The following is a 26,211-nucleotide window of genomic DNA, read 5'->3' on the forward strand; positions in this document are numbered from 1 at the left end:
CAATGGGTGATTATAACAATTAATTTGATTTATTAGTTTGCCATTATAAACAATTTCCCCAAAAAAAATTTATGACAAGTATTTTAGTACAAAGAAGTATAGAATTATCCCATCCAAAATTGAAAATACTTTTGTATATAAGAAAAAACTTAAAATACTCTTTTATCTTTGAGATAAAATCAACGACATCTTTTGTTTTATACATATAAAACAAAATAATAAGAGTTAAAATACTCTTTTATCATTGAGCTAGAATCAACTATATCTTTGTTTTTTTATATATATAAAACACAATAATAAGAGTTTTATAATTTTCGTCCGCCATCTAATCTTTTTCCTTTAAAAAAAAATATTGAGATCGAAAGGTTCATCACGACAAATTTAATATGCATTAGTACATAAACATTTGTTGCAACATTAGTTGTCTACGATCAATTGATATAGTTCAAAAAAATAAAGATTATTTTTTATTTAGCTACAACGACGATTGAACAGGAATAGAACATGGAGCACTTTTCTAGTTACCTTCTTTTTCGTAAAATTATTATTTCTAGTAAACATAAAATAACGCGATTGAATATTTGACAGACTAAATTATGAATAAAATTAACTTTAAAAACAGACAAATGATTGAGGAAAAATCGAAAGGATATTAATATTTCAAACACCAAGGACTATTAGTAGTACATGTAAAAAATAAAGATAAACTTTTAATTTTAATCCAAAGAAAAAAGATTATTTTGAGCTTTTTTATTTTATATTTTGATGAAGTTTTATATTTGACAAGATTTCCAATGTTTAGAACAAGAAAAATAGCCAACCATATCAAAAACACATTTCTAATTTATTAACATGTATGTTTTCATAATTGATGGAAGTTTTAAGAGTTCATACATTTTTACTATGCAAAATAATACCATCATTTCTCTTTGAACTCTTTTAACAACTTATGATGTCTAATATTGAGAAATATAACAAGATTTTCAAGTAACTTAGAAACAAGAACAAACCTAAATTCTAATATCTTTTTGAAGGATATTCATGCAAATATGATGATTAAAACCTAAATTAGAATACTCATAAAATACTATATTCAAACTATTAAAAGATAGCTACTTTTAACACAAACTCAACATTTTGTTAGAGAACCTCCCTTTCTGATGAAAATCCATATGAAGAAGAAAATCAATGAAGAACCAGAGGAATCTAGCATATATATATCAGAACTCGGTTCAATCCTCCACCTTAACGACAAAGAAAAAGGATTGATCAATTTCTACTGAGTCGCACTTACTGTAAGCTCATGCAATGCCACTCTAATTATATACTAGCACAAGAAATTGAGTAAGCAATATTAAAAGATGTTGCTACTGAAAAGATACAAGCACGTTATGTTGTCGCGAAGTTGCAACAGATCCTTTGCAGATAACAAAAATACAAGTTGCAGGCTATTATAAAATTATCATATCATGCATAGAGGAAAACATAGAAAACCAAATAGAAGATGATCAAACAAAAAGTTTACAGTAAGAAAAGTCGCGGCAAGTAGAAAGAACCGTCTAAAGGAGCAAGGAAACACAAAAGAATTCTTGGCTTAGCTTGCAAGCTTTGCTTTAGCGGCCGCCATTAGGTTCAGCAAGTCTTGATTGGCATCCCATCTGCTCAAGAAACTTAGCAAGGCGCATGTGTTTGGATGTCCATTGCTCTGCCAATTTCTGCTCTTTTGCTTCTGCATCCCTCCTCAAGCCTGCTAGTTGCTCCTTGTATTCTGCTTCAATTCTGTCTAGAGTTGCTTTCTGTTCTTCCCTCAGCGCTTTCATTTTTGCTTCAATTTCCTCCATTTTCTCCCTAACTTTGCTTGCTTTTTCAGATTCTAGTTGCAATTCAACCCTCCTTAACCTCCAAGCTGCTTCCTTCTTATGTGCAGTCCAAGTACGATGCCCTTCGTCTAAATCCTTGCAGCATTCCGCAAGTTCAGTAATAAAAGGATTTTCTCCACAAGGAGCAACACTATGATGTGGAAAACTGCTCAAGATGAGAGGCGCATTATCAGGTCCTCTATCTGTCTGTAGCCACGGAATGCCAGGTGTAGGTGTAGGCGGCACAGTAGAGGGGGAGAGACTTAAAGTCACAGATGGAGATGATGATCTAACAGTTGAAGGAGCAGAAGAATTAGAAAGCCACGGAGGAAGAAGAGTTTGTGGCGTAGGAGTTGAGGCATCGGCGTGGAGGAAACCTCCATTAGAAGTAGCCATAAGTAAACCTGGGACACTCCTTTCTTTCACAATCTTTTCTGCAAAGGTTTCGAGAATGTGATCGTATTTTCCCTCGTCTACTGGATCAACAACCTTGTTGTTTTCTTTCTGCTCTCTCTGTTGCTTCTCTTTGAAAACTTCCCACCACTTTCCTAATCTTTTAGCAGTTCGACCTGGTACTTCAGCTGCTATTTTCTTCCATTTGTTACCGTGTTTGGCTTGTAGTTGTATAACAAGACGCTGCTCGTCTTCAGTGAGTGATCCTTTTTTAATCCCTGGTTTGAGGTAGTTTTTCCACCTTTCTAAACAAGACTTCGCGTCCCTGTTAAGGGGCGTGTTCATACGCTGTGATACAAGGTGCCATTCTTTTGGTCCATACTGTCTCACGTATGCTCGCAACAAAGCATCCTCTTCAGCTCGCCACCGTTGCCTCTCCCTCATTTCCAGGTGTAAACACCAGTTTCCATCCTCCCAAACTCCTCATAATTTTCCTGAAAGAATGTTTCGCACCATTTTACTTGCAATACTTGAGTATAGAATCTGAACCATAACTTAAGCAAGCTATTGATCACAAACAAAGTACATGCAAGTGCATCACATTTAATGTAGTTACTAAAATCTTAACTTGTATGGGAAGTCATTACAACGCCCCTAAATAAAATACCGTCACAGTAACAAAGGATCATGATCGTTCAGTAGGACTTCAACAAAGGAAACTCATGCAATGTTCCAGTACTCGAGACATATCCAAGAGAAGAATACAACTGATTGCTCATATACAAAACTTAATAGAAAATAGATAATGAGAACAAATGATGTACATATTTTAAACACAGTCAACATGCTAGTTCCAAATAAAACACGGCCTCAAAAATTGGGACAGAGGGAGTAACTCTGTTCTAACCGCGTTATTTAGGGGTATCAGGTCATAATTTTCAAGAAAGTGCTGCTATGTCAATCTGGTATCACTACTCAGGACCAGATCAATATTAAAAATAATGTAAAATTGAGTTGGCATTTCTAGAAGACATCATTAATCAGATAGAAATAAGAAAAGAATCGAAGAATATATTCACATTTACTTTTGTTCAGACCCTTCGTCATTGAACTATTAACATGAACAGAGACCAGACTAGCCACATTCGAAGGTCACATCTAAGATATATGCAGAAAAGACTGTAAAGAAAAAACGAAAGCAGACGTGTGTGCACACAAGTAGATTGATTGAAACATGCTTTACATAAATCATTTGATGCAATATATTAACAATGTACCGGCATAATTGTATGATTACACGGATCATTAATAATCAGACATCACAATACTCAATCGGCTTCACTATCTAGATCGATATCCTTCTTGACCAGCATTGAGGTACAAGATCATTGCAAGTGCATAACAAACACAAAAAAGAACTCAGCAGAATATGATGATGCAAATTAAGTAACACCCTTCTTCCTAGATTACTTAACACATGTTCATTTAGCTCAATTGCAATAACCCTTTAAGAGTACTAAAGTTTTCATGTCCAAAAATATCTATGAAACATCAAGCTCTGAGACTACTACAACATACTCAGTGTAGTCACACAAGTGGGATTTCGGGAGCATACGAAATACACAGACCATACCTACCTTTGTGGGGTAGAGACGTTGTCTCTAATGGACTCTCAGGCTCAAAAAATAAGTTTTTTGAGGAAACGAATACACTATCAAAATAGCTAGACAAAAAGCAAGAAACACCAGATAACCACAATGAGACTATCCACAGAAATTGAGTGACACATATCTTCAATATATCAAGATAGAGAATAAAACAAGCTTAACGTGAGAAAACACAATAAAGATGGGAGAACTTTTATGCAAAATGTAATTAGGTAGTTATACCAGAAAATGTATTGACAACAAATAGAAAGATTCAAGACTAGCAATATAAAAACAACTCTTAGTAAGATCTGAGTCAAAAACAAACATGGTAGAGATTTCAACATTTTCCTAGTTACAGTTGAAGCCAAATTCTGCAAAAAGGCACAGAGATGATGGAAATGCAAAGCATTACAGCCAAAAGATGGATTCCTTATCTTCTCCACATATAGCATAAAAACCATACATGTAAATGCAAGAACAAAAAGACACAATTCAGTTTAAGACAAGCATCTTAAGAAAAAAATTTCCACACACAATCCAACACTGAAAAACAAACACAAACATAACATAGTAGAAAGCATCCATCATATCAGTTTGATTACAGAACCATAAAGGGAACAAGACTTGAGAATCTTACAAGAAGCCTCAAAGGAAGCACAATTCTTGCTTCAACCTATTAGATCTTTCAGTATTTTTTTCATGAAAAGATGCAGAAACCAGATTGTGCAATATGGGACAGAAAAAATGGTAATGCAGAGGCCACTAGAGCAAAAAGATAGATTCTTTATCTCCACCAGACATACATGTGAATACTTGAAAGAACAAAAACACACAAATCAGTATTTAAAAAAATAAAGAAACAAGCTGCCAGCACTGAAAAACTCCACTTCCCAGAAAACACAATAAAGTCAAAAAAGAAAAATACCCATCAAATCAGTTTGATCACAGCATCAAAAAAGGAGACAACTTTTCATAGACTTACAAAAGAACTCACAAGATACCACTTAGGCATCCCAGTTCTTAGCTCAACCCATATAATCATTTTTAATCTATTTCAAGAAAATATGAGCAAAAAGATTAAAAAAAAAATGCAGTGACCAAAATGATAATGCAGAGACCACTAAAGCAAAAAGATAGATTCTTTATCTCCACCAAATACAAACCATTAATATAAATTCTTGTTAAGACAAGCAAACACAATTCAGTAAACCAAAAAAAAAAAAAAGCAAACAACTTTATAAGACTTACCCACAACAGAACACATCATTTTGATCACAGAATCAAAAAAAGGAGCAAACTTTAAGAGATTTACAAAAGAACTTACAAGAAACAACTTAGGCATCCCAGTTTCTAGCTCGACCCATATGATCTTTTTTATTATATTTCAAGAAAATGAGTAAAAGAAAGAGAAAAAATTGAAGGATACACTACGTTTAAGCAAAAGAGAAAATGAAGAAGAAGAAGAGAGATGAAACAGAAAATAAAGGGAAAATGCAGAGTAATAAGAGAGAAAAGAGGTAAGGTATGGCCCTCTCTGTTTGAAGAATGACGTGTATAGAGAATGTGATGACGAAGACGGCAATGGCGTCTTTAACCAGAAAGGTTATTTGTACACACGCACTATTATACAACTAGTGTTGTACATCTTCTTAGAGGGTAAAATTCAAAAAAAAAAAAAAGTTAGAAGTATCACCACCTCAATTCAAATTATCGCAAAGAGTTGCTCGTATAATAAATATTTATGTTTTTACTTTTAATATTGTGAATTTAAGTTATCAAGTGAATAAAAATATAAAAATTCTATCGAATAAATAAAAAGATGAAAACTTTCTGAGAAGGAATATAAGTTCTTTCATTGTAAAAATATTTTAGCTTTCGAATTTAAGTTCAAGATTATATATTCAAAGTAAAGTGAGAGGCGAAAGATTCAAATAGTAAAAAGTTCAAATCATATAGTTATATTGAATTGAAGTCTAAGATCATTATTTATTGCGATAAATATGACCATTAAATCACAACTATATGAAAAATTCACATTATTATTATTATTATAAAATTTGAACTCTAATATCTTATTAAAGTTGGTCTCATCTATCGATGTTGATGGTTATGATAAGTCTGTAGTTTGAATGTTGGTTGGTAATTAGAATGTGTGTATAATATTGTATAATTTTTTAAAATTAATATATTTTTGTTTGTATAAATTTATTAATTTGAATTTATACAAAAAAAAAATATTCAATGGTATAAACCTATCCGTTAATTATACTAACTCATCTGCAGATTATACAAGGCAATTTAAATTATAGTTAAATTTCGAAAATATGTGAACTATAGCTATAGCTATAAATGTATTTTTAGATGTTATGTTAAAAGTTTCAGTGTATAGAGTACAATGTTCAATTATAAATTAAAAAAGATGAAATATTAAACATAGCATAATAAATTTTCATCTAATCCTTATTTTATTAAATATTGTCACTACGATAAAAATAACTTTTAGCAGTATTAAATATTGACATTAATAAATAATGTTAAAGTTTTTACCGATATTAGTTAAGTGTCATTAGAATCAATATCGCTAAAAACTATAAAAATATATATAAAAAATGACAATTGCTAATAAAAATATATATTTAACAACAATTAAAAATTGATTACAATTAATAATCATTTTTATTGTACTAAAAATAATATATAGTACACATGAATTGTTTTGTGCTGAGTTTTATAAAATAAAAAAAAAGAAGTAATAAGCTATCAAATATGTATTACTAAAAATAATAGCACGTATTAATTTCATAATATATAAATATGCTATTTAACTTGGCTTCAAAACATAATTATGCCCTTCAATTTTGGATGTATACAAATATACACTTAAACTTGTATAAAGTTGAACAAATAGACACACATGTCCTGTATGTCATCCTACAGGTCATTTTTTATCCTACGTGTATTATGATATATAGAACTCGTGTGTTTATTTATTTAAAAATTAGATAGTTAAAATATCTATTTGTGTATTATAAAAATTAAAGGTTAAAATTAAAATTTTAAGTTAAATTTAAAAATCCAACATATTTATTATGCCTTAATTTTAATACACAAGTAACTTTCAAATAGTTGAGTAATAAAAAAAAAAAGAGAAAATATGAATAAATACATGCTTCATTGAAATAGTAGCTTTTCTAATTTAGTGTTTGCAGAAAATTACAGACTCTCTTGTGCAGAAAATATGTTCAAAATACGAAAATAGTTTGTGATCTTCAAGAATCTTTTTTGTTTTATTTCTCATTCGATTTTGTGTTCGAAATTTTTATTGAATCTCTGATTAAATTATAATTGCATATAATAAATTCATTTTAAATTGCCTTTTAAATAAAATTTCTCCATATTAAATTAAAACTAGACAAACTCAAAGTATTATTATTTTGTTCAAAAAAGTCACTTTTCTTAAAAATTAATGCTTCCTCTGTCTCTATATACTTGTTCATATTTTTTTTAATATATGTTTCTATTTATTTGTCAATTTTAATAAATCAAGAAAGGACAATAATATTTTTCCTAATATGTCCTTATTTCATTCTAGAAAATTTCTAATATTACTAAGTTGTAATGGATGTTTTTTGAAATCAGAAAATATATTTATTATACTTGGAGAGTTGCATAATTTTTAAAGTTAATAGTAGAATTACAACTAACCTGTGATAATTATTGTTGTCTTAATATGTTTGTCACTTTTAAAGTGGACAACTAAATAGAAAGAGAGAGTATTTGACCATAATCTTTTTAATAAATACAATAGATCCAAAATATATTCAAATTATAAAGCCTTTTTTTTTTAAAAAAAAATAAAGACTATACTCAACTTTGACATAAAATATTTTTTTTTTACTAATTATAATTTTTTATTTGTTGGGAGGTTGGGGGGGGGGGGTTAAAGAATCATAAAATGCAATAATGGCAAGTAAGGGAAGTTTTGTAGACAGTAGTACTGATTAGCATCTGCCTAGTTCTTTGAAACTATCATCATCAAAACTCTTGCATTTATTTTTATTTTTATTTTTTTAAAATTAGTTTTTTTTTATTACTTTTTTGAAAAGTGGAAAAAAAAATACTGTTTTGATTTTTATTGTTTTCAACTTTATTATTTATGAAATCTTTTTAACTATTTTTCTGATAAACCTGCCTCCTACTCGAAGTGACTACACTCTTTACTGCCACCCCTTTAACCCCACAGTGGGAAAAAAAAAAGTAGCATCACAGTATCACCTTGATAATAGTGCCTTTTTAAAAAAAAAATCTTTTTTTTAAGGTTATATTTTTGATTTATTCATAAAAATTTGATTTTTAAAAATTACTAAATAAAGATAAATTCATAAGGTTAACTAAATAAAGATAAATTCATAAGGTTAACTAAATAAAGATAAATTCATAAGGTTACCTGTTTTTTCGTAAAAATAGTGCCTTTTAAAAAGAATCTTTTTTTAAAGGTTGTTTTTTTTTTTATCTATAAAAATTTGATTTTAAAAAATTACTAAATAAAGATAAATTCATAAGGTTATCTATTTCTTTTCTGTAAGAATAGACTAAAATCTAAAATGATAATGTATAAATAGAAATGTAGCAAGTACTGTTATAGCAATTTGTATTATTTATGTGTTTGTAATAAATTTTAAAATGATGAAAACTTAATTGTAATCATAAATAAAATATAAAGAAATATAATTTTATTGATAAATATTGTAGATACATTATTCTTTTCCTTTAGATTTCTAGATCTATTCATAATTTGAGAATCGTTAGTGGGCGTATTCCTTAAATTTAGATGTATGGACTTGATTTTCATAATTCGAGCGTAGTTGGTGACGTATTTCTCAAGATAGGATGACTTAGATTTGATATTCATAATTCGAGGATTGTTAGTAACATAATTCTCAAATTAAAATGATTTGAATTTGACCTCTTTATAAATATTTCACAAATTTACAAGTTAGTTGAGATTTTAATTTTTTGTATGAATAATTCATGTATTGTGATAGATATTTTCAACTTTTCGATCACTTGTTCGAAATGCTTTTCAACAAATATAAAATCATATATATAGTCATTACTAAAATTTAGGACTAAATAGATAATTTAAATTGAACCCTTTATAGATTTCTACAAAATTTTAATATCTATTGAACGGTAAAACAAAAATAGTAATAAAATAAAACAATATAAAATTTGTATTTATGTATCTCTGGTCATCATTAGCTACGGGACTTACGAGGATTGAAATGACAACTAGCTAGCCTTTGTGACCAGAAAGTCTAATGTATTTTTATAACTATAGGAGACAAGGATTTATTTTCCAATTTTTTTCCTTATAAGGCAAAACAAAATATTCCAATCAACAATATCATTTTACAAAAAATATATGGAGTTTTATTTATCTTGATTAGATATAAATTATGAAATTATGTCTTAGGTCTAATTTGTCAATTCGTTTTAAAGAAAGAGTATTATTCAAAACTTATAAGAAATCTATCTATCTAATTAACTACCCTCACGATCAGTGCTTAGCATCTAGTGCATAAGCAACGGGCTCTGCTCTGATATCATGTGAAATTAGTTCACATGCCTAATTCACACTCCAAAAGCTAGTTCAAAAGGAATAGGATTGTCCAAACCTTACAACGAGTCTACCCATCTCATTAATCGTCGATGTACAACTTTCGTCATTCTTTGACATAAATCACCTAAGTTTAGTTACCTATTATATAAATACTCAAAAAATATATATAAGTTGATATGAACACTCAAATTAGTAATCGATTGACATTATATATAACTTTTTTATTTACGTTCATTCACTAAAGAACTACTCGGCTCATTCTTCAAGAGACATATAATAGTTCTTTATCTCTATCTCGTGTGAGTGGAGAAATTTAACGCTCGATTCAACGTATGAAAACATAAACCGTAACAATAATAATATAGTAAAAAAATCGAAAACAAAATGATATAAAATATATAAAGATAAGAATTATGATAATGCAACTTAAAAAAAAAAACTTGATATGGGGGTGGGGGGGTAAAAAGGGGGTGGGGGTGGGGTGGGGATAGAGTGAGAGGGACTGTAGTCCGGGTTTCGCGGCATAAGGAGACGAAGATTGAAAGAGACAGGACTTGACTGCCCTCTTTCTTCTCTATGGCATTTGTCAGTGATACGTTACATCTATTTTTTACCCCCCCACCCCCTTTTATATACACAAAATAAAGTACAATTAACCAATATATATATAGATATATATTTATTCTTCTTTCATCCTTCTATTTAACTTCATATTTACCAACATTTGCCCTTTCAACTTTCATTATTGATGCGGTAATGTTTTAGGCGCAAAGTCAGAATTAAGAGTTTGAGATTGTAAATTTTAAGGCATAAGAGAAAAATATTATAAAATATACATTCTTTAAAGAGAAAAAAAGAATTCTTTTTGATAGTATAGGATTTGAACCTCCATCTAGCTTCGTCTTTGACCATAAGACGTGTTAAGTATCATCGAAGTGAATAAGTTTTAATATAACTTTGCAAGTAACCATAATATCGGATAGCCCCAAAGGCAATTATAGAATAACTTGTAGGTCATAGCTAATCTCAATAACTATGTACTTGAATGAAGTTTAAACTACGATAAATTGAATTAAGGATACTATTGGATATATGAGATTCTAACGAATATTACTATTTAATATCAGAAATCTTGAATTTGAACTAAACAAATTAAATAATCTTTATAAGAAAGTTAAACCTTTTTATATGAAAATTTTCTTATACGATAGACTTCAATGCTATTATATAAAATGAGATATTTAATTTTTCGATAACTCATTTACGAATTAGCTATAAAAATGATTCTCTTTTAACAAGAGCAAAGGGTTAACAAAAAAAAAAAGAGAGAGTAATAAAGGAGAAAAAGGAAGGGTGTTTTTGGAAAGTAGAGAAAATGATGGAGACAAGTCAAAGGAATTGTAAAATTTAGGGAGATCCTCCCTCTAAAACACAGTGTGGAGCCCACAATCAGATAATAGTGGGGCCCACTACCCTCTCCTCATTCTGAAAAGGAAAAGGGGATGGCCTTTGTGGTAGGAATTTAAGCATCTCCTCATCCCTCTTATCATTAAAACTATGCCTTTTTTTATTTTATTTTTCGTTTTATTATTCGATATTTGATGTTTATATTAAAAATTAGCTAGTTTAAATTTATATCGGATACTATTACAATATTATAAACAGAAGTAAATTCTGAATTTGAATATTTCGAGTGTCCTTCAAACCCGGTTTCATAGGTGGAACATCTAGCTTGTATCAGCACCACAATAACACTTAACAACTCCTATGTTTTTCATGATGCAATTAATCATATTCTATTGTTTTAATCAATTTTTCAAGATTTTATAAAAGTATGTATGATTTTTTTCCAAAATTGATGGGTACACGGGTCCACCTCTGATTGATGATAGAGTTTGAACTCATAATATTAGTGGGAAAGACATTTTTACCGTTCTTTCCTTACCATTAAATTATTAAACAATTTTGTTAGGAGGTTAAATTAATATTTGTATATATTTATTTAATTATTCAATACAAATATATAATCTATAAAAATTAATGAATTCAATCTAATTCACGAATTTTCACCTAGCTCGTCTCTGACCACATATGATGATTATCTATGCTACTCTCCCCCAAGAAGAAAAAGGTGATGGGGTGGTTTGGTTTGCCATACTGTGATTATAATTTGAGATCGAGAATTATATTGTTGTTACGTTATCTCATGATTAACTATTTTAGGATTATTTGTTTTATTGTATATATAGATAATTTATCCCATTATTATGTTATCATTATGTTATAAATGATAGAATAAGTTATCTAAAACATGTCGATCAAATGAGTTATTAAAATTTTATCTTATGACTATTTTTTTATCTCATAACTATTTATTTTTATTCCTCACATTAACGAGCCTTTAAAAATATATTTTTATTGGTATTTATCTAATTTATTCTACTAAGAATGAAATATACGGAGTACACTATAATTTAGAACAAATTCCCAAATGTTTATACTAAAATGGAAAATTACTTTGATTGTGGGATAAATAATCTTCATTTATCCTAAGATTATCAACTTTTATATATCCTTGTAACCAAATGATCTCTAAGTCAACCTTAGAGAATAATTCAACTGATTTTGCTAAACTTTTTTCTACTTTATTTATATTTTTATCCGATTGAATATTTCTCGAAAACAATATTTTTTTCACAAAGATAGAAATAGAGCTATATACACATCATTTTTTTCGGACCTTATTTGCATAATTATATTAACATGTTGTTATCGTAACATGTTAGATTTTCATACTTATTTTGAATTGACAAATTTCTATCGAAACAATCTACGTATCTTCATAAAAATATAAATAAAACCGCATACACATCAATCTCTTCGAATCTTGCTTATACGATGTTAGAATTACATCATAAATTTTTTATGTGATGTAAAGTTCAACTTGTTAGCAATTCTATTTGTGCAAGCTTTGTTGTCTAAACCAATTTGGACTTCATATTGGGGTGTCACTCTCTGGTTTTTGGATATCATATCAAAGGGTGGAACTTTAAACAGTAACTTAAAAAAGTATTTCGACAAACAAACGTGTTTGAATAATTTTTTCAACATTTTTTGTTTTATTTGTAGATTTTCTAATATAGGGTCTTATTCTTGCCTAATCTTTTTTTAAGAAAAAAAAATTGTTTAATATATATATATAATATGTAATTCATGGGGTGGAGACAGAGTTTCGACTATACTATAAATTTAATAAAATTCAGTAACTTTAGAGTACTAAAATTTGTATTTGTTTTAAAATATTTATTGAGTATAGTATAATTAATGATCGAATAGCTTATGTCCTTTAAAATTAAACATTTAGAACGATTAGAATCTGAATATATAAATTTCAAATTCTAAATATTACTACACTGTTTCAAAGCTTGTCTAACCATCCTAATTTATTGGCTATCTTATGTTGATCCTTATCTTATATTATCCGCCTTTAAATGTTCAGTCTTGAACGTTTAAGGGAGTAATAATATTAAGTCCCACGTAGATAGAGATAAGGAAATTAAACTCCTTTATATGATCTTAACAATGTCACTCTTGATTAAGTTTGAGATTGAGTTAAGTTCAACACTCATTTCTTTAGCACCTAACGATACGATGAGATTACTAAATCCTAATATTTTTTGAAATTAAACATTTTTATCAATGCCATATAAATCAAAATTAATTTCTCAAGTAAAAATTGAAAATCAATATTTCCAAAAAAAAATAAATTAAAATTTGTGTATTTGCGATGGGGAAAAGGACAAGTATACCTCCGAATTATCATAAAAATACTCTCCGTCATATCTTTGGAACATTGATGCCCCTGTCATAAAAAAACTAAAGCATATATACAATTTATACTGACAGACATACACGTGTCATAATCTTATCTATCGATCCGATATTTATTAAATATCGAATCAATGGATAAGATTGCGTCACATTTCCTTATTTAGTCTTCCATTAGAATAAAGAACATATATACTATAATTTTTAAACGATCGAAACATCAATATCTCAAAAATATGACCAATATATATATAAATATCATTTACGATAATTTAAAAAAACGCCTATCTTTTCTTTCTTTTTTTCCCTTTGCAATGAGGCCAAAGAAGCACGTCAAAAGTGAAGGTTGGCATGTGTTGTATGCTGTAGAAGTGACAGAGGGAAAAAAAGAGAAAAAGATAAAGACATAAATGACAATGCAATAGAATACATATATATATATATGTATATCAGCCCACCAATTCCACAAATTATTACTATTCAAAATACAGTACAAGGAAGCCAAAGCCTGCACATCTTATGGGGATCTGCAAATAAATAACCTAAGGTCCCCTCATTAACATTACACCTATCTTTTTTTTAATACGCGATATTCATCATTAAATTCGACTAATTTTAAAGTGACTTTATGTATATATAGTGTCTAGTACTTATTTTGAAGTTCGATTTATTCAAATTTACACTAAAAAGTTCTTTTGTTGCTATCAAAAGAGAACTCATTCTAATTTGATGTTTGGTACTTAGTTTATAGTTCGATTAATTTGAATTAGTTTCACTTTAAGAGTAACCATTTTTCATAAAAATAATTTTACTTTTTTTGCGTTCCATATTTATTTTGTTATTTTGGAATTTTACTGTGTTCATACAAAGAAGTATCACCTCGAGGGCAACTCTTTCCTAACAAAATTGACTTTATCCTGTGTTGATACCTGTTCTAAAGTCTGGCTAGTTTGAATTAGCACCATTGAGTTCATTTTGAGTATATTTGTTATAATTGAAAACGATTTATTCCTCTTTTAATGTTTGGTACATATTTTGTGGTTCAACTAATTCGAATTCACCTTGAGAATTCAGAATAACGCAACTGTTCCTTTTTTAATCGAAAGTAACTTCATTCATCTACTAGTGTTTGAAACTTATTTTGGAATCTTACTTATAAGAATTCACACTAAGAAGTCTCACTTCGAGGTAGATTGTCTCCTAACAAAATGCTAATTTTTTTTTTAAGAAAAACGACTTCATTCCTCATCAATCAAATATTGTTAGATACTTGTTAAAAGTCTTGCTAATTTAAATTCACATCGAAAGTTGAAATTTTTTTAAGGTAAATGTTATTTTTACCAATTATAACTTTATTCATATAAGACGTAAACTCAAAATCTTTAATTAAAGACGTTACAATTTTAAATATATTTTTCTCCTTTCAAGTGAAAACAAAAGAAACACTATTAAGAAGTGGGGAAAATCAGTCAGTCCCCTTTCAAATAAGAACAAACACAATTAAGAAGTTGGAGAAATTATTACTTTCAGATCCATTAAACCATAGCCTCAACCATTTCTGGCCCTTTCCCATTAAAGGACATGAGATTTTTTTGATTGGACTGTAAATATAGGCCCTCCAACAATGAACTACCTTAGCCTTTTTTTTTTTTTTTTTTAATAGATGCTTAAGACATCGTTCTACAATTTTTACGTCTAAAATTAGAGAAATTAAATATTGTATTGATAAATAAAATTGTTGAGTACGCAGAAAAGGGTGGAGTGCGAAGTTAACTGTATTTAGAGTACTAGTTGCTACAATACATATTGCTACTGTAATAATAATACAACTATAAATAATCTAATTCCAATCGTAATTTAATACTACTCCACTTCAACTAGTATAAGAAATAGCAGCCTAGTCGATATAAACAGCCTAATCCTAATATGACTTATTCTATATCTTCAATTTTCTTTAATCTTTAACAATCATATCTGATTAATATATGTACGTGTGTGAAATAGTTTTATTAATTATAGTTTAATTTGGATATTGTAAAAAAGGGGATCCTCTAGAAAACAAGATGATCCATAGTCAATATTTGTAATACCAAATCAGATTATTCCTTTAAAAAGTACTCGTATTGGTGAAAATTAATATAAGAATACACATAACTAGTATATAAAATGAGTTCTCCTTGTATAGTTGGTAAGTTGTGTGAGATAATGAGTTGGGCTATTAGATAGTTTTTCAATGTAAATGCGGAAAATTGCTTAAATACACAATTTAATTTATCAAATTTTATATTATTTGAAAAAAATTATAAAAAAAATTATTTTCTTTGAGAATATATTATTTTACGTGATTTATCAGTATGCACTCTATTTATCGGAATGTATATGATGTATCGAGACATTTAGTGATATATCCAAATGTAATGATCCATTTGGTTGTTTTGAGTATAAGAGCTTTGTATTTCTTAAAATACTTTTTGATAGATTCTAAACGGATATTTTAGACTATTCATAACTACAATTATAGAATTAATGGAGTACTTTTAGTAATTTATTTAGTTGGTGATTAAAAAAAATAACATTATCATTTATAGTGGATCATTTTCACACTTTCATAATTACTCATATATAATAATTACGGTAATAATAACCTGTAGAAGAAAGAAGATAAAATAGTAGCCGCTTGACCCTAAATTGTTCGGTGACAATACGAGGACAACACAATTTGCATCAGGTAAAAACCCTTACACTTTGTTTAGATCATTGTTATCCATTGTTTCATAATGTATTGTATTGTATTCTATTGTATGGTAGATACAATGTATGGTTAGATTGTATTGTTTGTTGTTGTTTAGTAACATTTTAATTGTTTGGTTTCATTGTATCATACTATATTATAATTTATAAATTTACTTAAATATCCTTAATTATTACAGGGTAGGAAGTTTGATAAGATTTAAATAATTAAGGTAAAGGTAAAATAGTATTTTGAAATATTATGTAAAGATATAACTGGAAAAAGAAATTAAGTAACAATGGAAATACACCAAATTGATTGTTCCATAAAATAGAGATTTTCATCGTTACGTAACAACAAAATTTTAAGTAACAATCAAAACAAACATTATAAATATAATAACAATATAATATAATACAATGGATAACAATGATTCAAACATGATGTTAACCTCACTTGAATATTGATACTCATGGATATATAAAGTTATATTATTATTATTATAAGGCTACCTTAATCATGAAAACAAAGGGATACATATATTAATATTATATTATATTGTTAATTTGAAAAAGGATTAAAATTAGTTGCAGATTTTTTTGGTCTTGAGATAATTAAGGTATAATGATTAATTAATGACAAAGTAATGATGAATAGAGAATTCTGATATGCTAGAATAATTAATGATTGGCCAGCGAATTGATATTTCGGTATGCATTAGTTCGAAAACTATTCTCTATTTTAAGTTTTATTCTTCTAATCATCACAACTTAATCTAAAGTTAAACGAATTGAGATAAGTAATTAAGTATTAAGTGTTGTATATTATTTGAACAATATTAAAGTTATGTCATTAAGAGAAATAAAAACTTGGTCTTAGGCTTTAATATAACAAACAAGAGACTTGACATATTAATGGACCTCAAGATTAGGAACTTGAGTATAGATTTGTGTTTGATGATTTTTGGGTCTAGGCTATACACATAAAGTAATATGAATAGACTCGTTAACTTGCAAATTATGCAAATTGTATAGATTGGAAGTGTTCGGAGACATTGAGAAAGTATTGAAGAAGTAGCTTGCTTGCTTTCAGTTCTTTGGTTGAGGTAGGTTATGATTTATGCTATTTGATAGTATACACTTAACAGTGATTGATATGCATTTAATGACATTGTGAGGTTTTCTATGTACTTGATTGTGTGGTTTGGTTGTATGTTTTGTGATTAGTCTGAAATCCTGAGGCCGTGAAATTTTGTATTCTTGAACCCTCTTTATCGAAGTGATGCCTTGAATAAAGAAGGCTTGATCAAAGATTATCAATGAATCGAAAAGTGGTGATAGTAAATGATAAATTAATAGTATTCTTGGATCATTGTTATGTTTTGACACAATATTATTGGATCGGAGTGTCACGTTTCGACATTTTATTCTTGGATCGGAGTGTCACGTTCTGACACAGTAACATTAAAGGAAAAAGTTATTAAATTAACTTAATATACTCAATCTCAAAGAACCCATTTCCCAAATGAGCATGGTGTGGAGGCATGAGTCCTTATATGCGTGATTAATATTGTGATTGATTGCATATTTACTTTTGTATTGTTGTCACTTATTCATGTTGTTTGTTGCTTGCCACATGTTAAGTGTCATGGTTGATTTTATACTATTATTCCATGTATATTAGTTTCTATTTTTGGTTAGCCGATGATACCTACTCAGTACATGTTGCTCCGTACTGAACCCTACTTATAATTTCTTTGTTTTCCTTTTATGGAGTGCAGCGAGTTTATCAATAACTTCAACTGGCCCTGAGCTCTAGCCAGTCTCCAGCACATCATGTTCCAGGGTGAGCGATTCATTCTATCTCGTGTTGGATTCTCTCGTCATGACATGATGTCCTTAGATTTCGGACATAAATGATTTATTTGACTCATTTTGGTGTCATTGTTACTCTTAGGCTTAGTATTTGAATATTAAATGTCCTTGAAGTGATGACTTTCAGGTTTTGGGAAACAAGATTTAATAAGATTTTAAGCTTCCGCATTATGTTTTTATTTTGTAAGTTGGAGTTAAATTTGTTGGTTCTCCCACTTAAGAGATTAAGTGTGGGTGTCACTCATGACTCGATTTGGGTCATAACATCAAACTGAGACGTTGAGAGATTTATCCAAAATCAAAACGTGATGTATAGGATGTTTTGAGATGTATAATTCTATCAAAATTAAGAGGATTTAATCATTTAAAAAATATAAGGAATAAAATGTAATTAACTCTTAATAATATAAAATTCATCTAAATTATTGGGTGGGATAACTGTTTTTTAGTCAACCATCAAAGTTTAGCCACATTTTAAAATATAATAATTGAAAACTAGCTAATTCTTAATATGAAATTAAAATTTGAACAAAGTATCCATAACTAAAGTACAGAACAATTTAAGTATACTTTTGAATTTTGAAGTTTTGACAAGTAAAACTCCACTATAATATGCTAGAGTGCGATTACTTAATAGGATAAATTACTTAAATACACACCTTTATATTTTATAATTTTTACTAGTTAATTTTTCTTTTTTGGAGTTTCAAACTCTCTCTATATTTCATACCTTTATCAACTCATATTGCATGATCATAGATTTCAAACTTCACACAATCTATGTGTGAAATCTAGCTATAAATCTTTATTAGTTTAACATTTTATTTTCTCTCTCGTGTATTCTACTCTCTATTTTTGTATATACTTATATAATACAACAACAAACAACAATAACATATCTAATATAATCTCGTCAAATGGGGTTTGAAGATGATAAAAAATACACAGATCTTAGATCTTACTTTTAACTGACTATTAGAAGAAGAAAAAATTTCTTAGTGTCTCTGTTGTGCTTCACATTCTACAAAACGTCACGTAAAATTAAAATCTAGGAGAATCATTTGCTCATAGCTCCAATTTCACTATAAAACATTCCAAAATTGCACCACCTTCTTCTTAAAAACAATGAGTCAAGTTCTAATATTGTATATCAGTGTATCTCTTTCATGTATATTTTTGTATATCCATAAAAATAGTAATTTGCCAATTTCACCCTGTATTGTCAATAGTTGAGGGCCTTAACTGGGGCGATAAGCTTTCAGCTTCAGCCCATTATGTTTTAATACGAGAAATATACATAAATAGCCATTTTGCAAAATATTGTGATTTTTTGCTCTTTTTTTCTTCTTCAAAATAATAATAATAATAAAAACAGTATCTTTGTTTTTTTCAAAATATAGCAAATTTATATTGTATTAGCGCGCATGCAAAATCTAAATACAACAGAAATCGCGGGAATAGTATTTAATTGTGATTTTATGTGTAGCAACTGTATAAAAAGAAGAATATGGATATACGTGAGGCATAATACATAAACATTACATTTTATTTGGCTTTAATGGATAAATATATCTTCAAACTTTGAGTGTGCACAAGTAGACACTTGAACTTGTATAAAATTGAACAAGTAGACACACGTATTAATATAACATACACATGGGACGCCACGTATGACAGAAAATGTTTATGTAGGGTGCCATGTAGGATGAATGTGTCTATTTGTTCAATTTTATACAAATTTAAGTGTTTACTTGTGAAGACCCAAAGTTAAAGGTCATCGTTGCCAACTGACACCAAATTAAGAATCGTGTTTATGTATTATACACGTAAAGATACCAACTATATGTATGATAAACTAAATCACAAAGTGTTTTCAAACTATTGTGCACAATATTGTCCAACTGAATGAGAATCTTTTCAAATTTTTGTCTAATAAGGTTTTAACAATGCATACATTATTATATTAATGAAATACAATAGAGAATGTTACAAATATATTATACTGTAAATTGTCCATTTAAGTATAAAGTTTCTTGACAAAAATTTGCATTCAAGCAGATAACTTATAAACAATTTTCTAAAAAAGTTTTTTCTCAAATCTTTTAAATATCTTAAGCAAACAACTTGCAAGCAACTTGCCTAATTATTTCTAAGCAGACTCATAATATATTTTTTTTCATCAAAAGAGTTAACATTTTTTTTTGTAAAGATATAACAAATACAAACAACTCCATAATAAACAAACACCAATAAATTAAATACAATGCATTATTGATAGTCTGAAAATACAGTACAACTTTTAACCTTAAATTTGTAGATCTCAAGGGACTTTGATAATTACATTATCATGATAACAATATTAAAGGACACATTTTGATTTAAAGGGTTCTGGAAGATAGAAAAAGACATTTTAATAATCATAGCATAATAATCTTTTACAACATAGTATTATTAAAATCAAATAAATAATCCAAAATAGGACTAATCATCGAAAATCCAACAACCTTAAAAAGACAAAAAAAATCCACAGTAGAAAATCCAATAGCTAAGTAGCTGTACCTAATGTTGAAATTAATTCCAGTCATACTATCAAAAGAAGTTACCGAAACTCAAAATTTAAAATTTATGAATTTAAAATCTTAATTATTATGTGTAAGTTAATTTGAAGTGTAATTTAAAATCTTAATTATTATGTGTAAGTTAATTTGAAGTGTATTAGATAATTCCTTAAGAGAAAGTTATTAGTTGCACTGATTCATAAACGAATTATATATATGAAGTTTATGTAAAATTAGGTCTTAGGCCTAACTCACACCCCAAAAGCTAGCTCGAAGGGAGAAGGATTGCCCAAACCTTATAAGGAGTCCACCCATCTCATAATCACCGATGTGGGACTTTTTGTCATTTTTTAACACCCCACCTCACGTCCAGTGCTTAGCATCTGGTGCATGGGTAATTTTGTTTTTGGGAACTCCAACATCGGATGAGACGGACCCTGCTCTGATACCATGTAAAATTAGGTCTTAGGCCTAACTCACACCCCAAAAGCTAGCTCGAAGGGAACAGGATTACCCAAGCCTTATAAGGAGTCCATCCATCTCATAATCACCGATGTGAGACTTTTTATCATTCTTTAACAGTTTATGAGTTCTTATAAAAATTTAAATAAGTTCATATAACATTTCGAAAAAGCTACAAGTTTCTATGAACCAAAATAACATGTCAACATTGTCGATTCCCCTCAACATACACACCAGCTTCGCTTGTAAGATATGATGAGATAGATGAAATTTTATTATTTTTAACTAAAAAATTTCGAGTTTAAGAAAATTAATACTGTGCATATGAATCTAAATAAGTTGATATGAGATGTTTATCTATATTATACTACCAATTATTTAGTAATCAACTAATAAAGCAACTTTACTGAAAAAATTTCCTATATATTTGAATTTGATGAGTTTCTTGGTCCTACTCCAACAAGACTAAGTCAACCTTCAATGGCTTCAACTAAAAAGTCCAAAAAAGGCTTCTTCTAGGAAAACCAATACAAAATCAAGAAAAAAAAATTATTTTTGTTATATATAAAAAAATCCCATTTTCTTCTCTCCATTTACATATAACTTTCTTAACTTAAATTTTGGTTCAAAAATGATTTCAACCCAAGTTCATTTTTTGGGTTTCCCTCTACTTTTTCTAGGTGATATTGGTAAAGAAGTTTTTATTTTTTGAGTTCATACTAGATCTAGGTTCATTGGCCTTGTGGGGTTTTGTGTTTGAAGTTTTCATATGCATATTGCTAATGGATTCTTGAAATTGGTTGTTATTTGTACTTTTTGGCTTGTGGGGTTGTAAAGTTGGAATCTTTTTGAGGTTTTTGTTGTGATGGGGATTTGTCTGAGCAATGAAATCAAAGCTGAAACTACAATTTTTACTGGTACAGGTATATACTTTTCATTTAACTATCTTTCTTTTACAATTTGATATTGTACCAGTCTGTGTTTTCCTGTGCTTGGGGTTGGTGGTGGTGGGGGTGGGGGTGGGGGACCAGAAAGACTGAATTATGAATCTTATTTTGTTTTGGCATTAGTATTATTTTGCTGTGGTGTAAGTGGTACAAGTTCAAGCCGTGGAAACAGTTTTCTTATAGAAATGCAGGTTAAGGATGCGTATAATACACCTTTAAAGTTTGGCCCTTTACTGAATTTCGTATAGCAGGAGCTTCAGCGCAACATACTGAACTTTGTTTACCATATTCCTGTTGAAGTTGTAGAGGAGCTTAGGAGAAATAAATAAATAATTAATCAATAGAGAACAAGGAAGATAATTCGAAAAGCCGATTGATTTTGGATTTTTGTCTCGTGATGAATGTTGTTTTGCTAACTGCAGAGAATGTTTAAAGAGTTGTGCTTCTAACTACACAACTAATGTTATCTTAGGCTGGAGCTAGAATTTTGAGTTTATGAGTTCTGGATTCTAGAAAAGACGCTCCTGATAAATTATTTATACATGTTAAGTGGATTTTTAAGCTTAAATACAGGATTTGAGTCGAAACTACTAGGTACTGTCGTACCCCTAAATGTTGTTGTCAAGAGTTTTTTTTATGTATATGGAAATTTGTGGGTTGTGATGGTAGTAATATTGGCTTTTGAATGTGCATTTATTTTTTGTTCTTAGTGTCATTTGACTACAACATGTAGATGGATTCTTTCAGGGGTTGGTTCTAGAAATGTCAGTGGAAATGGTACTGAGAATAGTAATTCGAATAGCAAAGTGTCATCAGGCTCTGTACCCCCAACCCCCCGGAGTGAGGGCGAGATCTTGCAGTCGTCCAACTTGAGGAGTTTTACTTTCAATGAACTCCGAGCATCCACTAGAAACTTCCGTCCTGACAGTGTACTAGGAGAAGGAGGTTTCGGTTCGGTTTTCAAGGGGTGGGTTGATGAACAAACACTTTTAGCATCAAAACCTGGTGCTGGCATTGTGATAGCTGTGAAGAAGTTAAACCAAGAAGGTTTGCAAGGGCACCGTGAATGGCTGGTGAGAGAAGTTTTCCTCTTGGATTTACAACATGGTCTAAGAATTGATTTCTTAGATCACGTTGGTAATCTGCATACATCGTTGTTAAACCACACGTATTTATTGCTTAATTCTCATCTAGTTCACAGGATGAACTTATAACTTTCTAATGAATGCGAGTTAAATTGTGAAAGCAGGGTAGATCAATGTATTTATGTTCTTGAACTTACGAAATTGCAGGCTGAGATAAATTATCTTGGTCAACTACGACATCCGAATCTTGTAAGATTGCTTGGTTATTGCTTAGAGGATGATCACAGGCTTCTAGTCTACGAGTTCATGTCTAAGGGTAGCATGGAGAATCATTTATTCAGGAGTAAGCGCCTCTCTCGTATGTTACAAGTCGTTTTGTTATTATGTGTTATCTTACTGGCTTGTTAGATCCTATGTAACATGATGTTTTCCTTGAATCAGGAGGTTCATACTTTGAACCTCTTTCGTGGAGTCTCCGTATGAAAGTTGCCCTTGGTGCTGCAAGGGGCCTTGCATTTCTTCACAATGCTGAAACAAGTGTTATATACAGAGACTTTAAGACTGCTAATATCTTGCTTGATTCAGTAAGTATATCTCATGTTGAACCGTCACTTAGCTCTCTTTCGTTCTCTCTTTGAACACGAGCATGTTAATGCTTCTGCTGTTTTGGTGCACTCATTTTTATGCTTTTCATCTACAGAATTACAACGCCAAGCTTTCTGATTTTGGTTTGGCCAGGGATGGCCCAACCGGTGACAAAAGCCACGTCTCGACAAGGGTTATGGGAACTTACGGATATGCTGCTCCAGAGTATCTATCCACAGGTTTGTCATTCATGACAACTAGTTCCGCTTGAATCTCGTGGTCTTAAACGTAAAATGTACTTTAATTTTGTTGTCTTAAACATGTTGTGTAGAAACTTAGAACTATAGAGTTGCCAAAAAAGGAAAGAGACATACTTTTTGAAACGTGTTCGTGAGAACTAGCAGCTAATGATGTAGCTCCGCCTCTAACTATAACTGTATCACTATACTCATCACAATAAAATGAAAAATCTAGCTTCTGATCTCGATATGTTTCTCTTATTCGTAAGGTCATCTTACTGCCAAGAGTGATGTATACAGCTTCGGAGTAGTTCTCTTGGAAATTCTATCAGGTAAGAAAGCAATAGACAAGAATCGACCAACAGGGGAACACAATCTTGTCGAGTGCTCAAGAGCTTACTTGACCAGCAAACGTAGAGTTTTCCGTGTTCTAGATTCTAGACTTGAAGGACAATACTCACTCACTCGTGCCCTTAAGGTAGCCAGCGTTGCACTTCAATGCCTAGCCATGGACCCCAAGTCAAGACCAACAATGGATGAGGTAGTCACAGCTCTAGAGCAGCTACAAGAGTCCAAGGATCGCGTGAAAAATGATAAAAACAAGGATCAACAGTTGAATCGACTTAGCAGTCAATCAAGTGGTGAGCTCAACAAGTCATTCAGAAGCAATTCAGAAGAGACTCCGCGAGTAGCCAGTTATCCCAGACCTTCAGCTTCCCTTCGCTCCATCTGAAAAGACGGTAATTTCACATTCTTGATGCGCCAGTTGTTATCACCCAATTTTAAGGAACCTCTGGCCTGCAAGTACTACTACAACAACACGAATAACATATCCAGTGTAATCCTACAAAATGGGGTATGTAAGTGCACCAATATAATTAACATGTATAGTTTTTTTTTTTTATGTTTACTTTTTTTTTGTAATAACTGTTGAAATGAGGACTCATGAGATGATGTATAATGAATGGATATCAAGTAAAATTTTTGTTATCTTGGAAGTGGAGAATTTTGCTGTAAATACCTGTTATAAGTTGCTAGTTTAACCTCTATGCACTAATATCGTAAAAAGTGTGTTTTTAGTCAAGTTATCTAAAAATAAACCAATAGTAATTAATAGTTAGAGAGCAAATCATAAAAATACGACTAAACTATGGTGAAATTATCAATTACAAACTTAAATTATACGAGAATCCTATAATTTGATTTTTTTATTTTATTATTATTTATCCCCCACTTCCCATAACTTGTATTTTTCTGTATTACTTAATCTTTTCACTCTGCTAAAGAAAATAACATAAAGCATATCATGTGCATACATATTAAATTTTTTTAGTATGCGTAAGTTATGAGGGATTTTTGATAGGGTCTCAAAATATTTTAACTTTGATTGAAAGAGTTTGTTACCATATTAAATTTTATGGAGGACTTTTTATCCCTTGAATTATTTAATAGTGTATTTTTTTTATCCCTGAACTATTTAATAGTGTATTTTAAAAGTATATATATATGTGTCCACTTGGACACATTACTATTTATAAATTCTAATTATGCAGTATTTTTATATGCCCACGTGGACACATATATATATCTTTAAAATACACTATTAAATAGCGCAGGAGTAAAAAGTCATTTTCAAAGTTTGATATCGTAACAACAATTCCGATCAAAATTCGAATATATTTCAAAAAATTTTCCCAAAATAAAATATATAATAACAAGTATCAATATAACTAATATCTACGTAGCTCTTACCGGACAACCCTTATAACTTGCCTTCACCATATTTTTGGGATCTTAAATCTTTTGTTAGTCGACTAAAATGACTTAAAAGCGTTGATTTGGTCAAATTAATCTAACAATTTATAAAGTTATTTGAAAGAGTCAACAATTTTGCTCCTTTTGGAAGTAGACAATATTATATCCATGATGAGAAATTAAAATTATATTATTATAGATAAAGTTTTCTTTGCAAGTGGGATGGTGACCTTAAATAATAATAATTATGATCTAAAGTTTATATTTTTGTGCATATTTAATGAATTTGTCAACTTAAATATATTATTTGAGCAAAATTTATTGAATTCGATTGGATCTGCATGCGATCTGCTAGCTCCATCTCTAATAAAAAGCGATGACAACAAATTTTGACGTTTAATAATAATTTGATAGATTTAAAATTAAAAAAAAATAGTAATATTTGCTAGAAATAACATAATAAAGGTTATATTCAATATAGATTGATTAGGAATCAAACTCAAATGCAATATGGTACCTATAGGTATATCAAATATGATATATAATAATGATTACAGATATACACATGATATACATTATTATATAGTGATTTACATATATATAGAGAAGAAGAAAAACAGAAA

General features: G+C 29.6%; 2 protein-coding genes across 4 annotated transcripts; one reads left to right on the forward strand and one right to left on the reverse strand.

Moving 5' to 3' along the window:
* Positions 1 to 1,340: 1,340 nt before the first annotated feature.
* On the reverse strand, positions 1,341 to 5,375 carry LOC543604 (phantastica). Of its 2 annotated transcripts, none has more exons than XM_026032695.2 (2): positions 4,539 to 4,716; positions 1,341 to 2,746 (listed from the first exon to the last, which is right to left on the reverse strand). In XM_026032695.2, the coding sequence occupies exon 2, from the start codon at positions 2,694 to 2,696 to the stop codon at positions 1,614 to 1,616; it is 1,083 nt and encodes a 360-aa protein (XP_025888480.1). In that variant the 5' UTR covers positions 2,697 to 2,746; positions 4,539 to 4,716; the 3' UTR covers positions 1,341 to 1,613. The 2 variants fall into 2 exon arrangements, with proteins under 2 accessions (XP_025888480.1, NP_001234276.2); NM_001247347.2 differs by lacking the exon at positions 4,539 to 4,716 and adding an exon at positions 5,226 to 5,375 and having other exon boundaries at positions 1,487 to 2,746.
* A 15,788-nt stretch (positions 5,376 to 21,163) lies between these two features.
* On the forward strand, positions 21,164 to 24,831 carry LOC101252213 (receptor-like cytoplasmic kinase 176). 2 transcript variants are annotated; one of them, XM_004246372.5, is made up of 6 exons: positions 21,164 to 21,900; positions 22,672 to 22,997; positions 23,217 to 23,352; positions 23,451 to 23,593; positions 23,710 to 23,833; positions 24,103 to 24,831. In XM_004246372.5, the coding sequence occupies exons 1-6, from the start codon at positions 21,843 to 21,845 to the stop codon at positions 24,564 to 24,566; spliced, it is 1,251 nt and encodes a 416-aa protein (XP_004246420.1). In that variant the 5' UTR covers positions 21,164 to 21,842; the 3' UTR covers positions 24,567 to 24,831. The 2 variants fall into 2 exon arrangements, with proteins under 2 accessions (XP_004246420.1, XP_010325852.1); XM_010327550.4 differs by having other exon boundaries at positions 21,431 to 21,900; positions 22,635 to 22,997.
* Positions 24,832 to 26,211: the final 1,380 nt, after the last annotated feature.

The sequence above is a fragment of the Solanum lycopersicum genome, chromosome 9 (genome assembly GCF_036512215.1).
Source record: "Solanum lycopersicum chromosome 9, SLM_r2.1".
In the NCBI taxonomy this organism is placed as follows: Eukaryota; Viridiplantae; Streptophyta; class Magnoliopsida; order Solanales; family Solanaceae; genus Solanum; species Solanum lycopersicum.

What these genes read in the sequence shown, in the direction of transcription:
- LOC543604 (XM_026032695.2), bottom strand. Translation starts at nt 2,696, where the DNA reads ATGAGGGAGAGGCAACGGTGGCGAGCTGAAGAGGATGCTTTGTTGCGA.
- LOC101252213 (XM_010327550.4), top strand. Translation starts at nt 21,862, where the DNA reads ATGAAATCAAAGCTGAAACTACAATTTTTACTGGTACAG. An exon ending in AAGGGCACCGTGAATGGCTG is followed by an intron (nt 22,998 to 23,216) that starts GTGAGAGAAGTT and finishes ACGAAATTGCAG; the next exon opens with GCTGAGATAAATTATCTTGG. An exon ending in GGAGAATCATTTATTCAGGA is followed by an intron (nt 23,353 to 23,450) that starts GTAAGCGCCTCT and finishes TCCTTGAATCAG; the next exon opens with GAGGTTCATACTTTGAACCT.